The sequence below is a fragment of the Drosophila bipectinata genome, chromosome 3R, assembly GCF_030179905.1.
Source record: "Drosophila bipectinata strain 14024-0381.07 chromosome 3R, DbipHiC1v2, whole genome shotgun sequence".
Taxonomy (NCBI): domain Eukaryota; kingdom Metazoa; phylum Arthropoda; class Insecta; order Diptera; family Drosophilidae; genus Drosophila; species Drosophila bipectinata.
Window position 1 is genome coordinate 24,715,239 of NC_091739.1, and position 15,593 is coordinate 24,730,831.

The window sequence follows — 15,593 nt, forward strand, 5'->3', positions numbered from 1 at the left end:
ACGGACATGCACAGGAAGTTATTTTTTCAAATAGCTTGATCCAATTTATTTCATTAATTTCGGTTTAAAAGATCAATAAATTCGTAAGAAATTCATATTTTCGTAAGAAAATATAGGTTATCTATATCTAACATTTGAAATTGAATATCTATTAAGTATCTAAAAAAAACTGTAAACAAGAATATAAAATTGTAAAAAATTTTTAAAAAAGTATCATTTTTATATCTCAAAGAAACTGTAGTTAATTTCCCAAAACTTTTTTTGATAATTTGTTTCAGTGCCCCCAAAGTTACACACATTGGTGCAATGTTGCAGCTGAACGCAAATGCGGAAGCATTAACATGGTCACAACCGCTCCCCTCCTGCCCACATTTTTCCCCAGCAGCCTCTAGCCTTCTGCCGCCTTCTATTGTTCGCAATTATCATGGAACGCAAAGGCAATGCCTAATTTTTGTTATCCGAAACTTTTACTTTGCCTCGCTGCATTCACACTTCCCTCACCGCTCGCCCACGACTTCTCCCCCCAAAAAATAAAAATAATCATCAAAAAAATATGCAAAAGTACAAGTCAAACTTTAATAAGCGCAATTTCTGCTACTCTTGTCGTCCTCGGTGGTCCATACGGCGTATGAGCAATTTGCATTTGTTTGTGCCACGTCCCTTCGCCTCATGGGGGGCCCCCAACAAAGTTCCTGGCGATGCTCTCAAGTGAATTTTATCGCACCCAGATACCAAACAAAGCAAGTTTGCCTCTGTATGCGCGGTTGAGCCTTAAGCAAATTCAACTTATAATTAAATTTCGAGAATGCAGAGAGGTAGATAACATTTAAAAGAGGCTCCTCGAAAATGCGATGCCCTTGGATATGTGATCTTCTCGATCTTTAAGAAACTTCTTGAAGAATTCATGATCTATGGTTTAGCAGTTCTGGTTTAAAGTCATTGACTCTTAACATATTTCACACTTTGGTGCGAGTGTTCAATGAACTCTACGGGTTCTATAAGTTCTACGAAACGTAACTGGCACCGGTACTTCCTTATAAGATTATTACAATTTCTCAAGGAAATGTGGGACAGTTGGCAGGAGAAATTAGCACCTTGGGTTAATCACTCAAAATAAATTAGCAAAATGTTTTCCATACCTTATTTTTCTTATTTTTTATTTGTGTAATAAAGCAGAACTTTTTGAGCTTCCTCGCGTTCCGTGCCCTAGAAAGGTTGTTGCTGGTTTTCAGAATTTTAATTATGTCAAATTTGCTCAGCTTTCCGTTACTACTGGTTCTGGTTGTGTTTCTGTTGCTGTTTATTTTTTTGTTGTGTTCCAACATGCTATTGCTTTTGCCTTTTCTGGTCTTATTGTTTTTGTTAGCTGGCAAATGTCAGCAGCCAATTAGAGAGAGTGAGCGAAAGGCTGCCACTGTTGCTGATGTTGCTGATGTTTCTGCCACTGCCACTGCTGCTGCCGCGTCTGCTACTGCGCTGCGTCTTCGTCAACGCGAGTCACTCAATGTCACTCTACCTCTGGCTTTTGCAGTTGTTGCCCCATCAGCTGTAGATATTGGGGCTCTGGATCCCTGGGTCCCAAACTCCCCTAACCAGTACGGTGTCGTAAGGTCGGTATGTATTCGGCTGCCAATGCGCTCCCCAGCACTTCAGCGCCTGTCCACGCCCCCCAAAAGCCCTACTTGGCCTTGTCATCATTTGCATAAGAAATTTATCTCAATGAGTAGCTAATTGGGAAATTGTGACATGCCCGTTGCCTCTTCCCCAAAGGTTTCAGATCCGCCATCCGTTCTACGCCCCAGTTCCCCAAAGTCAACAAAAGGGCTGCGCAAGTCCATGGCACGTTAGTTTTATTGCGCTAATCCTTGAACTAATTTAGAAAGACTGTGATGGAAGCTGGAAGCGAATCGCTGATGTCGAGAGTCTTAGGATTTTAAAATTAAGTTTAGGCATATTGGTTTTTATAATGGCAGTCATAGGATTAGATTAGAGGTGAGAGGGATAAAAATAATAAATGGGTTAATTTAGTCATAATATAAAGGTTTTGACATTTTTATCAAATAAAAGGTAATAAAAATTAAAATACATCTGCTCTTTCGAATTTAAAGCCTATAGTTATAAGTAAAGTTTATACATAACAAGTATCTTTGCGTAATTTCAGAAAAAGCTTAAACATATTAGAACTATTCACTTGCCCCACGTTGTCTAAAGAGTGGCAATCAGCGTTTGACTAACTAATTGCGTATACGCTATGCTCTCTGCCATATCATAGACGGTTTAATTTAGACACACACACTGGGAAACTGGGAAGGGTAACACGCACACAGGCTCATGGCCACAAACTGAATTGGCTAACTGAGCTCATTAGCAGCCGCTGTCAGAGTCTATATTCCCTATCTAGAACCAGTGCAAGTGTGCGGCCTTTCGCCCAATCCCATCCAATTACATATTCGATAATGTGAGGCAAGCCAAATGAAATTAATTGCACATTTTAATTGACAACACATCAAATCAATTTGCATGCCAGTCACTCCACCGCGCCGCCCAACCAGACTCCGATTAATGAATGAATGGATGTGGAATATAGATAAATGGAAATGCAGCCAGGTTGAGGTTTTGGGCCCTGAGTCTTGCCCATTTACCCTCGATTGGTCCTTTTCGCATGCATAATGAGCCAGGTGCGCATTTTGCAGGTCCTTGAAAGCCAATAAATTATCGAAAGTGTGCGTAGGGACATGCCAATCTCGTCAATATGTATCATCATCATACACACAATGTTTGCAGGCCAATCACATGCGTACATTTTAAATGGAAGGAGGCCAAATAACTAACCACATCTGGTCGTTAATTTTTATATTAGCTGCAAATTAGTGACGGTCAACAAATGTTAAATTTTGAATGCTTTATTCCCAACTAATTAGGGTGGGTGGACTTTGAAGGCACCTGTTTAAAGGAAATATTCAATATTTCAAAGTCTACTCTTGTGCTTGCAAGTTGATCTATCCTCTAATTATGTTTACTTAATTAGGATTGTCATCAATTAGGAAAATTAATTAATATAAAAGTGGCGGAGAGTTCAATTAGTTAAAGTCGCTTGCGTCTGTCCACTTTTCATTTGCACTCTTTCCCGATTAAGTGTCTCTTGCAGAGACCCTTCTGAACATTTCCATGGTATTTTAAAATTAATTATTATTGCACAGCACTCTGGCCACGTACATATATACATACATCACGAAAGCAAAATAGCACAAGGGAAAGGGACTAGACAAGAAACATGCAAACATCACCGAAAAATAAAATTAATCTGCAGGTAAAAGGAAGAAATAGTATTTAAAATTGCAATGTCAGCAAATGTAAAAAGAATGTTTTTTGATAAAAGGTAAAGAACTCTAAATACCTCTTCAATAAAACAATATATTCAAATTTAATAAAGTCCTGACCAAATAGAAAAGAATTGATGTAAAACCTTGAATTTCCAGATACTGAATATTAATATTTGCAGAATATTGGCAAGGTCTCATTAGCATATTTATTAAATGTCCAATAAGTGTTTATCCTTTCCACCTGCAGTTAAAGTACAGGTGCAACGTGTGGTTGCGGGAGTGGCACATTCTGCAATTAAGGTCAGTCGATCTGGGTGAGGAGTGGAGTTGACCTTTTAATGCAGCAATTCAACGCACAGCCACACAATTAATACTTGATTAAGGTCGGGACTTGGTTGTGGGTGTGAGAAAGTGAAACAATGTTTAAAGTTTTGTGGTCCAATTCTCCAGGACTTGCATCTTTTTCTTTCGTTTTGTGGCGAATGTGCAGACTTGAGGAACGGCAACTGGCAACCTGAAACTACACATGAGGCTGTCCCTTCGGTCTGGTATGTGTGCATTTTAATGCCCCAGCATGCGTGCATGTAATTTATGTTTTTCGACTTAATTAAAGTTAATTTTTAATGCAAAAGGGCGGGTGGGAGACAAGCTTTGCCAGCCTGAGCGGTCATGGTGGCATGACAAGTGCATCAAAGGCTGCCGCAAACATTTTAACACCACTCGGCATTTTCATGCTGGTGACATTAAACAGCTGCAACACCAGCTGAAACTTTTGTCACGCAACGAGGTCAACAATGGCCACAGAATCCTTGCTGTTATTTTCTGGTATCTGGAACAGATCCTTTTTTTTTTTTTGTGAATTATTTTGTGCCTGCTCACTTTCAGCTGTTTAATAAAAATGCCAATTAAATGCACGGTGGTGATTCCCATTCGGCGGGTGGAAAAAATAACGAAGCACTTTGCAGAGACCTGCAAATGGCACACACAAGTTAATTATAAATTACAAATGACAACAGCAGCAAATTAATATCATTTGCAGGCATCACTAAGCTAGACTGAAAAATACCCAGCTGTAGTTACATTTCTAGTTCATTTAGAATATAACCATTTTTAATAAAGATAACTCAGAGTAAAACATTGTCAATATTTATATTTATTTTTCAAGCTTTTTACGCCCTAGGATAACTTACCAACCACTTTACCATATTTGGAATTTTATTGGGAATGTTGTTTTAGGCAATAGCTTGTTTATTTTTCAAGTCCAATTCAATCTCAATTTTACTTTATTTTTTTTTATCAAAAATCAAGCAGCATCGCATCAACACAAACATTATTAAATATCATCTGTATATGGTGATATACTGTCGAAACTCAAGGGGCAGTGGCTATGCATGATTTGCTCGCAATTCTCTTCTCGCAAGTGCGGCATGTGGCGTTTGTCGTGTTCATCCAGGCTGCAATTAAACGAATGCATTTGAACAGGATAATTTATATTCATATCTGGGGCAACCACTCACGTAAAAACGTATTTTAATAATTTAAACAGAAAGCCCTGATTATGATCGCCCGACAAGGCCGTGCAATAGGCCTTCAAGACACAAGCCCTCCCATCCAAACCACTTCGATCGATCAGTTCGTGGATCAGTTCGTAGGTATCCCTTCGAAAGGGTCTGTTTTCCCTTTTAACCAGCACTGGGGTATTGGCACGAAAGCCGTAGCCATGGGCCCAGACTACGGGCGATTTGATCACATTATTTTTAGCATTAACGCGGAACTTGAAAGGGACGGTACTTTAAACTTTGAATTTCTATATATGGGATAGGATTTGAGTTACCCACAAATATACGAGTTGTGTCTATAATGTCCAGATATCGTTTCGCCCGATGATGAACTAATGTGGAATTAGTTTCCAAAGATGCAGTTAGAGCCACAAATGTGAGAAACAGGCCTAACCGGAGCGAGACCATTGCAACCATCGTAAGAACTAAACTAATATAATGGATATTCAAAAAACAAAAGCTAAGAAAGTTATACTACTCTACTATAATATACTGTAGGCCTGAAACTGGTTTGGCTTATTCATGTACTTATCAGAACTATGCTAATTGGTTACTATGTGTGCTCTACTTTGTTCAGTAACTTGATTAACTCACCTGAATATTAATTTCAGTAGTTTAAAGAGCATGCCACTCTTCTTTCTGGGATTATCCACATCATAGACGACTGTGCAGAAGGACTTTAGCATACAGGCTCTGCCATCAAAGCCATGTCTGAGGTGATACCAATTAATATACATAAAATTGATTAAATCCGATCCTAGAACTCACCCATCTAAAGCAGTTTCGAGCTTTGAAAACAGATCTCGCTTAAACAATCGAAAGAACACTGCGTTATCCTTTTTCTGTTCTTCGATGGACGGAAAGGGATAATTGGCGCGAAAGCCGTATCCGTACGCATATAGGGCATTTATGGTCCAAAGGTTGTTCTTGCCATTGGTACGCCACTATTGGAATGAAAAAAGGAGAGTCCCTGGTGATTTGTTGCCAATTAAAACCGTAATTCCATACCCACCGACATACGCGAGCCCTTGGCGAACTGGAGATACCGCTTGCCCCGACGCAGAATCCTGGTGGCGTTTCCCGGGTTAGAGTCGCTGTCTGGGTCGGATATCGGATTCGAGCTGTCAAAATGCATGTCAGAGCCATTGTCGATGTGGGCTTCGGTCAGGCCGACGAGTCCATCAAAATTGTCAACGGGTTGAGTGACAGACGGTGTCTGATGAGGGTGGGTGGCGAGGATGGGTGGCACCACCAATTGCAACATCAGCAATGCTGCCGCTGACAGGTGAGCCATAGTGTGATGATTTTCCGCTAATTAATACCTTGGACGGGTGATAGGTTGTGTCGCCTGGAAGCACTTGACTTTTCCCAAATTTTTTTCGGCTTAATTGCCGTTCGCATTCTTTGGACCGGCTTGTGTCCAGTTCCAGGTTCCCTTGGCTACTGATATCAATCAGCTCTCGGATATATTTAATCTGGCTGACATAAATACGAGAGTCGAGAATACGAAAGAAAAAACAAACAAACAAAGAACGTGAATCGTCCACTAGAATTCATTTCAGATGCTTTGTTGCTACTGCTGGCGTTGCTTATTTATTTATTGTTCTGTGTGGGGTTTGGTGACATCTCGTGTCTTGGCCATTCCCATCACACTCTGCTTCTAGCCATTCCCACCTGCTATGGTATTCTAGTTCTGGACATGACATATACTTGTTAACACTTTTCTCTCCATCTTTCCATCTTGGGTTGGCTCTTTCCGCCGCTGAGCTCGTCTTGTTGACATTCCCAATTGACCCGTTTTCCATTGTAAATGGAGCTATCTCAGGTGTACTTAGGTGAGGTTGGAAAACTCATATAGATCGGGCTTTGTTTTTTATTCTAAATAAATACAAATATTGTAATTATTATGTTTCAAACAATGTACTTTAATTCGAGCACAACACCTAGTATTTGTGAGCATAAGCTTCACATTCTTATTGCTCCTCCACTTTGCTTACATACATAGCAACCATATCCAACAAGAAGAAAAGCAAAAGACTCTTTGTCAAGCTTATTTTTATTTCGATTCAATTAAAGTCCTTCAGTACCATGGGTGATAATGATGATGGCAAGCGATGCCAGAAAAGTGACGCACACATCAGTCAGCTAGAGTTGGCTCACAGACACCATAAATTCCTTCCTGGAGCGGCAGATGCCGCATTGGGAGACCAACCGGCAGAACCGGGCAGAAGATATATGGAGGGCCATTTTTTAACCTGGCTCAACAAGTGACCTAACCTTTGGCTTCTGGATCGGCTGAGGTGCTGGGGCAGAGAGTTGACATTTAAAAAAATGTGATGAGAGCACTTTTGAGTATCGTGTATTTATTATGCGTAATAATTTTTCGGTGGAGTAGAGTATTTGCCAAAGGCCAGTTCTATTAATGAGAAATGACAGTTGTACTGGAGGCAGTCGTCGTCCTGTCCATTGCGGTAAGCCCGATCATAGTGAACTATATCGGCATTCTCGTGCAGTTCCCTTGTATAAAGTTTTTGCTTTGGCAGGCTGTTGGGCATAAGAAATAAACCAGTAATACTTTGAATAGATTCGTTCCATGACCTTACCTGAAAATAATTCGAAGCATCTCACCAATCATGTTCATCTTGGTTTTCTGGAAGTACTGTCGACTTTCGCAGAGGGTTCTTAAAATACAATTGCGTCCATCGTAGCCCATGCTAAGAAAATCATTTTAAAAAATTAATATATACGATTAATATAATGCTCTTGGGATCTTTTTCCCCAAAAACCCGATTAAAATACCCCTTACTTATCTATGATGGTCTCAATCTTTTGATAGAGGGCACTCCTTGACCGACGCTTCAGGACAGCAGGCGCCACAGGATGCGTTGCAAAGCCGTGAAGATTCTGCAGCACCCACGAGGTGTTCGGCAGGTCATAGGCCGTGCCCCAGTTCAGGCCGAAGCTGTTGTAGGCGTAGTTGGGGTTGCCAATGATGCCGACGGTGAAGCACACGGCCACCTGATCGAGTTCAAAAATGACAAAGCGCACTCAGGAGAGAATGGATGACTGGGAGCTGGATGGGGCTAAGGGATGTTGGGTGACACATACGGAAAGCGAGGAGCCCTCGGGAAAGCTGAGATAGCGCCTCGGACGACTGAGCACTTGGCGACGCCAGCGGTCGTGCACTGACTCCAAGAGTGGTGGGGCAGGAGAGAATTCAGAGTCAGATTCCGATGTGGATGTGTTGGCGAATGACGCGGAGGAGTCGTCCGATGCACGTTCCATCATAGTCATCAATGTTGGCTGCGGCCATAAATCACGGCTGACATTTCCCGGCAAAAGCGGGTTGGCGATGGACGTAAAAGAGGGCGTTGCATTTGTCGTTGCAATTAAACCGTAAATCAAAAACTTTGCAACAATTAAACGATAATTAAACAATACGGAGTGCGCGTAAATCATGGCAATGGCATTGGCTGAAGCAGTAGCTGTTGCTGGTGGCACGTGCTGCTCTTAGTGCAACTCGAAGAAAGACTGAAAACTGTAGCGGAAAATTCTCTGGCGAAGACAATGAATGGGCTGTGGGCAAAGGAGGAAAATTGCCAAAGTGCAAATGTGTCAATTGTCAGTTAACGTTTTAGAATGCTCTTCAGACACTTGCAGCAGTCACGTTTACAATAAACATGGCACAGGCCCAAAAGGTCCAGGGACAGGGGCTAAAAGGTGGTGGGCCCAGGACAGACAGGTTCTGTAACTTAATTGAATTGCCTGCACATGCAACTGCACCAGCACCAGCATCGGCATCGGCACCGGCACCAGAACTTGCACCAGCACCTGTCGATGCCGTGCGAAGAGGTGGAACTGCCTGTGGAAAGTCAAAGATGCGATGACAGAGATCGATGGGCTGTATGGGAATGGCGTCCATATTTGCCAACTGTTCGGGGGGTAATGTAAAGGAGCTATTTGCTTTAAAAGTATCTTTAGAAAATGCAAATGTCAAAAGATATTTAAGACTTTTTTAGAAGATAAGAGTACTTTAAGGTAAAATATAATATAAAATCTTTTTAGCAATGGACCTGAAGAAAATGTGCAGGGGATATTTCCTATGTGGGCGTGAAAAGTTTTTAGCTCTTTCCCCGGATTAGCCGCCACGTCTACGGACGTTGGCTGTCAAGTTGAATGCTGTGGCCTGGGAGACAGGCGAGCAAACAAACAAACAACTTCATTAACCCCATAGGGCATACATCGCATACACAAAGACAAGAATACACCCCCATCGGCTCTCCCCTCAGGAAGGCAGGATCGGCATCGGATAGAGGCAATTGAGGCCGGGGATGGCGCTTAGCTGACCCATTAGAGGGAAAAGCGCTCGTAAACCAGAGGGAGCCAATGCCAAAAGTCAGTGGGAAAATTGCCGGGCATCAATTGTGGGATGCTAAGCAAAACAGACAATCGAAAAGCGAAACCAATCGAGGAAAAACAATCATGAAATACAAGACGAGCACACAAGACACCGAATTCTCGACACGTGAGCCGTGTTAAGGTCAAAACGAAAACCAAAGTAAAAGCCAAAGTCGTTGCTAAAGCCAAAGCCAAATCGAAAGCCAAAGCCGAAGCTAAAGCCGGTCGAAGGACAAATATGGCAACTTTTTGACGACCACTTGAAGCTTAGCTGGGATGTGGAATTGAGGCACAAATTCGACATCTAAAAGGGGCCCAAGTCCTTTGATTACCATGACAATGCCTGTCACTGTATCCCTCCATCGAGCGATACATATTTCTTGGTGTTTGTGTGGGTGTCGGGCTTGTCAATGGGACGTTTTACAGATTGCAGATAGTTTAACATTGCCCACCATATAACTCACCCCAATTACGGCCTAATTTGTTATGCATTTTTCGCATCGGCTTCAAGTTAAAGTTGCCGAACCACAGACTCAGACTCAGACTCGGACTCGTCCTCTGCGGATATTAAACTATTTCCGAAGCATACAAAAAGCCAATTTAAATGCTAATATAAAATACCAACATTTTATTATTATGCCAAGAGCACGCATCCCCTACAGATTCCCTAAGAACCGTGCTAAAAGGGCGGGGGCGTGACAGCCAGCCTGCCTGGGTGGTTTTTCGGGGTGCCAAGTGGGGCATGATGGGGTGGTCTGGCTGTAGTGGAGTGGAGTGGAGTGGGGTAGGGACAACGACCACTTCGGGTGCAAGTTTTCTCGGTCGCACTGTGCGTGATAAGCCAAGTGGCTTGGCTGATTTTGGCACAGACACACCCCGATGGGCGGAAACTTGGAGACGGGTGGGTGGCGGATGGCAAATGGAGGACCTGATCCTTCAGCCATGAAAATTATCTACATATGTACGGGTGGCAGCATTCAGAGTACAGTGCGGTCTAAATACTTCAAATAAATAATTAAAAGTCTATACATTGAAACATAAAATTTGAAAATTGTTTGAGGTCGGGAAATAAGTATGTAAATTTTATAAGCTAATTTGGGCATTTCACTTAAAAGCTAATTAATTAAATAAAACAAAATCCATAGAATTTGAAATTTAAATCCAATATAAAACGACAAAAGCAGCTAGCTCTCTTTTTAGGGGAGTGTTAAATTACATATATGCCCCTTTTCGTATTTTATGAATAACTATGTAAATCCCCGAAACTTATGGTCTTACCTTTATTTAAACTATTAAGTCACTTAATAAAATTATACACAAAGTTCTTTGTTTGCAAAACTTTCGAGAGACTTGAAAATCTCAACTCACAACTTTGTATACATTTTCACACACAAGCACTCTTGGGCAGGTAAAGTGTCTTTGAACCCCGTCTGGTCACGCCCATTTTCCTCCCCACTCACCTGTCTATCATTGTCTCCAAACGGCTGTAGAGCTCACGTCGATGTCTGCGTTTGATTTGCGCCTTGGCCGATTTCTTTGTGGTCCAGCCATGAGCATTCTGGAGGACCCAGGTGACATTGGGTAGGTCGTAGGCAACACCCCAATTGATTCCCAAACTGAGGTACAAAAGGTTGGGGTTACCGATGACACCGGTGGTCAGACAAACAGCTCCCTTAAAAGGATAACAATGTTTATGATTTATAAAAATATTTTCAGGATATTAAGCATCTTTAGAATATATTCATACAAATGTTAAGGATATATTTTCGACGAAAATTATATTATATTAATTTTATTTAGTGCTTTTACCTTAGAATTCGTATGCTTCACTTTATAAAAATTAATTCAAAATCTGTAAAAATTGACCTAATGAACAAGAACTTTTTTCTATTGTTCAAAAAAAGTTTAACAAAAGCAAAATTTATATTGCAGGCCTCTGGGCTTAAAATTATTTATTTTTTTTTAAATTTATTCGAAGCTTTGGTTTAATTTCCTTTGACAGACTTTTTTAAACCAAAACTGGTTGGTCCAATCTCCAATAAAAAATAATTTAAAAGCTTACTTTTTTCATTATAGCCTGAATCATATTAAAAGTAAACCTGAATAAAAATGTGGAAAAAAATTACTTAGCTTTTTAAAAAACAGAAGAAATATTTAACTGTGCAAGCCGGTGGCAGTTGTGGCCCATTGTTTGTTGGTTCATTGACTTACCGAAGCTGACGAACCCACGGGAAATGCCACAAAACGCTTGCCCCTCGAGAGTTTCCGCTGCGAAAATGGGGCCGCATGTGGTGTCAGTGGGTCCTGGTCGAAGTCGGTTTCCTCTTTTGTGACGAGTCCTGGCGGAGGCAGCGTGACATTGTTGACTTTGGCGGCTTCGTGACTCGTTGCCGGAGCAAATACATCCAGCGATTCAACGGATTCACTCTGGCACAGGCCCAAGAGAGTTGCTGTGCAGAAGAACAGTGGTAGCATCTGCCAAGTTGTAGACATTTTTCCAACTGATTCAAACTTTTGATTATTGATTTCCACCACATTTCTTTCATCTTTTTGTCATTTCGTTCAACGAAACAAAGGCCAACATGTTAATTAAATTAGAGTCCAGTCAACTGACCCACTTTAGTGTAATGTCTTGGCCAAATAGAAGCTCGCGATGCGTTTGGCTAAATTGAAAAGCCACGCGAACGAAATTCTAACTTGGCCACCCCATCTAATCTGAAGTTCACTGGTTTGTAGTAAGTTAGTTCTTCGCTAGGCTCCACTCACTTCGCTATGGAGAATCTGATTTGGTTCAAAGGTTTGGTTCTTGGCTCCTTTTTGATGACTTTTGCTTTGGCCAGCAATCAGTCAAGTACAGCTTCTTTGGAGAATCCCAACCGACGCGTCACCTATATGCTAGAAAAGAGCCATCTTCTGCATCGACAGAAACGGTGGCTTACCTTTGAACTAGGAACTTCAATGACTGTAAGTTTGAATCATACATACATATAAATAAAAAAATATATTCATAATGAGAGTCAATAAAGGTAGTTTGGTTGAAAATGTTTTTTATTTGTTAGATCTCTAAGAATTTTTCATAGACTCTTAGTAAAATTAAAATTCTTCCAATCAGCTCACAGCCAACTGCGCTAAAGCCATTCTGGATACCATTCCGAGGGGGATGCTTTGGCTGGCGGAGATCACGAGCATTTACGAGATGCCGGCGGCGGTCGAAGATTGGATACCCCGTCGCGTGGGAAAGCCTAAAGTGAAACCACCTCCCCCACCGCCACCTCCTCCGCCACCACCACCTCCTCCTCCTCCACCGCCACCGCCACCTGCTGTTGCACCCGTTGCATTAACTCCTCAACCTGTGTTTGTGCCCCTCAGTCCCTCGGATCCCATACAGTCCTTCTACTTCGCCTACCCACAAGGCATTCCCACCCTGAGTCGTCGCAAGTCCTACACGCATCAGATGCAGGCCGGATGTCCTGCCTCGCATCTGGTCAAGGATATGTATGGCACTTACTACTGCCGTCCTTCGGCCATGTCGCGTCGCCTTAGGCGCGAGTTGGAAGCAAACGGAGCTACGGTGATCAACCATAAATCTAGTCCGCATGGAATGCTTTTCGACCTTGTCAGCATGATGGCCACCATGTAAGTGTGTTGGATATAATTTCGCGAATAATATGCTATTTAATAAAATATCACTCTTGCTGGACAACTTTTGCATAATTTTAAGAACTCTGACGAAACTTCAATCTATTTAATATTCACTTTTCGCCCATTCAGGTTCAATTATCAGCCCCGGTACTGCATCATGCGAACGTTGTGCGAGTCCCGGCATCTGCTGGCTCCGCCCGGCTTAACGCTCTTCCACGATATCCTCCGCATCATGCTGCGTTACGTGCATCCGGAGATTGCACATAAACCGAAATATCGGGAGGCCTTCACCGCCGGCCATTCACTGCATGAATGCGCCAACCTCTACGGGCCCCACTGTCGGCAGAGTTTTTTGCTCCTCGTCACCGAACGGTTTCGGGGGAAATATGTGCATTGATTAAATAAAATTGAAATAAGGAAAACATGAAAATAAATTTATTGAACAGGGCAGAAACGAGGGAAACAAATAACTAGTGTCGGCCCATATAAATGCCAAGTGGTTACTGATGCAGACAGTTCTTTCATAATGGTCTGAGAACTCTTATTACTTTCGTTTCAGTTTAATATTTAATAATCTATGAAATGGTGCATAAATATTATAATGATGCAAATTGACTGAAGACTTTTATATTATTTGTGTAAGTTATTGAATTTATTTTCAGTTATTACTAGAACTTTTTCATTTCTTTATTATTTTCGCGAACAAAGAATAAATATAAATAAAAACTGACTGCATAAATTGTCGAGTAAAAACATTATTTTTTATTGATTGTGTTAAAAAAAATAATGGAAATTAAGTAAATACGAACGGATAATTGTTGATGATGATTCCCTTTATTTAATACTTCTGTTTACATAATTTGTTGTCTTTAAGGACTGATAAAAAATAAATGAAATAAGATTTATATGAAAATAAAATATTTTTACGTAGAGAAGGGTATAGAGGTATTGAACGATCCAATTGGAAATGCAGCTCCCAGTTGTGGGAGCTGTATTGTAAATTTCATAATTTGTGCTATTTGTTTTGCTCGTTACAATGCTGACAATTGGACTGGAAGTAAAAACAAAGTGAAACAAAGAGCTTTTCACACTGTTGACAGAAATTTACATGCTACAACAATCAGTGTTGGCCGTGTTGACATTTGGTCTATTCTGGAGTAGGTCGAGGAGGGCCCTTACAATCGCTGGTTAATGGCGTCCGTGGTAAGTGACTTTGCAGGTGGCTGCTAATCAAATCAATCAACAAAACGTTAAGCTAATAAGCCGCGAAAACATGGACCTCCCAATCGAATTCTTTTGGGTTTCCAGTTCAGTTTACAACTGAAAGCCCTGCCGTCAGAATGGGGCTACTTCGGACCTACCATCTCAGTTTTGTGTTCTTAGGCCTTTTGGCTTTTGACTTAGTGCAGGATGTGGGGACATCCGAGGTGCAAGAACTCTCTTCCAATACCACCCAAGCGGTGGCTAAGATCCTGAGTCGGCAAAAGCGTTACCTAGCATTTCCTGAGGGATCCTCCGTTTCGGTGTGAGTTTGCAGACATTCGACTACGCGAAGAAATGGCTTTAATGGAGACACTGTTTTAGGGCGCCATTTGCATGACCATTGGCATGATCGGCAACCCTGATGTGGACTACCTCAGTTGGGCGGTCAATTGGGGCGTGGCCTATGATCTGCCCAATGAGAAGTGGGTCATCCAGCACGCTCATGGACTGAATGCTACTCTGGCAAAGGACACAATCAAAAGGCGATCCAGGCGAGCATTTTACGACGAGGTGCAGTCTATCTTCGATAAGTAAGTAAGAGGTCCTTTGAAGATTATACGGCTTCAGACCTTGCCTAATATTTTTTAAATCAACTTTTCCAGTATGGGCTTTAATGGTCGGTCATGTGTGGCCCGAGCTCTCTGTGAAAGTGCCAGGTTTATGCTGCCGAGCCACCACAAGGGTAACATGTTGCAAGAATTGGTCAGGACTGTCTTTAGCATGCCACCTTCCAAGGTGGCGGCCCAAGAGCCTCAAGCTCACCATCAATATGATAAAATCTATCGCCGCTCCAAAAGGAATTCACGAGAATGCCATGAAATTTATCCGGGCTGTCAGTTTTCTTTATTGGCACTTGCTCTTGGAAAATATATGTCGGCTACTACCACTAAATTTAGCGCAATAAACTACATGTAAAAACAATTAATAAAATGTAAGACTACTGAAACATAAAGTAATCTTTTATTTAATAGAGTACTTTCCCGACCCAGAACAAAACGCATAGTCATATTTTTTTAAAACAAATTATTTTCATTCTTCTTTATTTAATAACGCGTAACATTTATTTATATAGTAATTGTTTTCTCGTTTTTAATGTGTTGTTGTTTTTTTAATTGTTCTCAATTTTAGTGTTATTTTTCGCAATTGTTGCTATTATTTTAATTTGTTTTTGCGTTTAGCTTAAGTTCGTTATTTAGTTTCTTACATTTAACTTTTAATGCATTTTCATTTTGTTTTATAGTGTTACGTTAGTCAACATATTAATTTTCATTCTATCAATTGTTTTTATTTTTATACTTTTTGTTAATTTTTGTTCTTTAATATTCCGTTGAGTTTTCATCAATTTTTCAATGTTTGTTTCAATTTTTTGCTTGCTGGCTGAGCGTGAGTGTAATTTATTTTAATTTTT

The 15,593-nt window shown here is 41.1% G+C and overlaps 4 protein-coding genes across 6 annotated transcripts; 2 read left to right on the forward strand and 2 right to left on the reverse strand.

Moving 5' to 3' along the window:
• Window positions 1-4,507: 4,507 nt before the first annotated feature.
• Window positions 4,508-6,340, reverse strand: LOC108121893 (uncharacterized). The gene is made up of 4 exons (XM_070281589.1): window positions 5,895-6,340; window positions 5,651-5,826; window positions 5,477-5,593; window positions 4,508-4,777 (listed from the first exon to the last, which is right to left on the reverse strand). Exons 1-4 carry the CDS (start codon window positions 6,174-6,176, stop codon window positions 4,657-4,659), a joined length of 696 nt encoding a protein of 231 aa, XP_070137690.1. The 5' UTR covers window positions 6,177-6,340; the 3' UTR covers window positions 4,508-4,656.
• A 641-nt stretch (window positions 6,341-6,981) lies between these two features.
• Window positions 6,982-12,243, reverse strand: LOC108121885 (uncharacterized). Of its 2 annotated transcripts, XM_043212104.2 has the most exons (6): window positions 11,492-12,243; window positions 10,741-10,952; window positions 7,991-8,204; window positions 7,689-7,900; window positions 7,486-7,596; window positions 6,982-7,426 (listed from the first exon to the last, which is right to left on the reverse strand). In XM_043212104.2, the coding sequence occupies exons 1-6, from the start codon at window positions 11,771-11,773 to the stop codon at window positions 7,249-7,251; spliced, it is 1,209 nt and encodes a 402-aa protein (XP_043068039.1). In that variant the 5' UTR covers window positions 11,774-12,243; the 3' UTR covers window positions 6,982-7,248. The 2 variants fall into 2 exon arrangements, with proteins under 2 accessions (XP_043068039.1, XP_017091678.2); XM_017236189.3 differs by lacking the exons at window positions 7,689-7,900; window positions 7,991-8,204 and having other exon boundaries at window positions 11,492-12,230.
• Window positions 12,053-13,319, forward strand: LOC108121758 (uncharacterized). Its single transcript, XM_017236048.2, has 3 exons — window positions 12,053-12,244; window positions 12,393-12,916; window positions 13,052-13,319. The coding sequence occupies exons 1-3, from the start codon at window positions 12,053-12,055 to the stop codon at window positions 13,317-13,319; spliced, it is 984 nt and encodes a 327-aa protein (XP_017091537.2).
• A 636-nt stretch (window positions 13,320-13,955) lies between these two features.
• Window positions 13,956-15,100, forward strand: LOC108121798 (uncharacterized). Of its 2 annotated transcripts, XM_070280879.1 has the most exons (4): window positions 13,956-14,125; window positions 14,231-14,445; window positions 14,507-14,715; window positions 14,788-15,100. In XM_070280879.1, exons 2-4 carry the CDS (start codon window positions 14,263-14,265, stop codon window positions 15,098-15,100), a joined length of 705 nt encoding a protein of 234 aa, XP_070136980.1. In that variant the 5' UTR covers window positions 13,956-14,125; window positions 14,231-14,262. The 2 variants fall into 2 exon arrangements, with proteins under 2 accessions (XP_070136980.1, XP_017091579.2); XM_017236090.3 differs by having other exon boundaries at window positions 13,956-14,445.
• The last annotated feature ends 493 nt before the right edge of the window (window positions 15,101-15,593 follow it).

Coding starts and splice junctions, on each gene's coding strand:
- LOC108121893 (XM_070281589.1), bottom strand. CDS start 6,176: ATGGCTCACCTGTCAGCGGCAGCATTGCTGATGTTGCAATTGGTGGTG. Junction 5,594..5,650: donor CTCGAAACTGCTTTAGATGG/GTGAGTTCTAGG, acceptor GTATCACCTCAG/ACATGGCTTTGATGGCAGAG. Junction 4,778..5,476: donor CTACTGAAATTAATATTCAG/GTGAGTTAATCA, acceptor GTTTAATTGCAG/CCTGGATGAACACGACAAAC.
- LOC108121885 (XM_043212104.2), bottom strand. CDS start 11,773: ATGTCTACAACTTGGCAGATGCTACCACTGTTCTTCTGCACAGCAACT. Junction 10,953..11,491: donor CCGTGGGTTCGTCAGCTTCG/GTAAGTCAATGA, acceptor TATCCTTTTAAG/GGAGCTGTTTGTCTGACCAC. Junction 7,597..7,688: donor ATTGAGACCATCATAGATAA/GTAAGGGGTATT, acceptor TGATTTTCTTAG/CATGGGCTACGATGGACGCA.
- LOC108121758 (XM_017236048.2), top strand. CDS start 12,053: ATGGAGAATCTGATTTGGTTCAAAGGTTTGGTTCTTGGCTCCTTTTTG. Junction 12,245..12,392: donor AACTAGGAACTTCAATGACT/GTAAGTTTGAAT, acceptor TCTTCCAATCAG/CTCACAGCCAACTGCGCTAA. Junction 12,917..13,051: donor GTCAGCATGATGGCCACCAT/GTAAGTGTGTTG, acceptor TCGCCCATTCAG/GTTCAATTATCAGCCCCGGT.
- LOC108121798 (XM_017236090.3), top strand. CDS start 14,263: ATGGGGCTACTTCGGACCTACCATCTCAGTTTTGTGTTCTTAGGCCTT. Junction 14,446..14,506: donor CTGAGGGATCCTCCGTTTCG/GTGTGAGTTTGC, acceptor ACACTGTTTTAG/GGCGCCATTTGCATGACCAT. Junction 14,716..14,787: donor GTGCAGTCTATCTTCGATAA/GTAAGTAAGAGG, acceptor CAACTTTTCCAG/TATGGGCTTTAATGGTCGGT.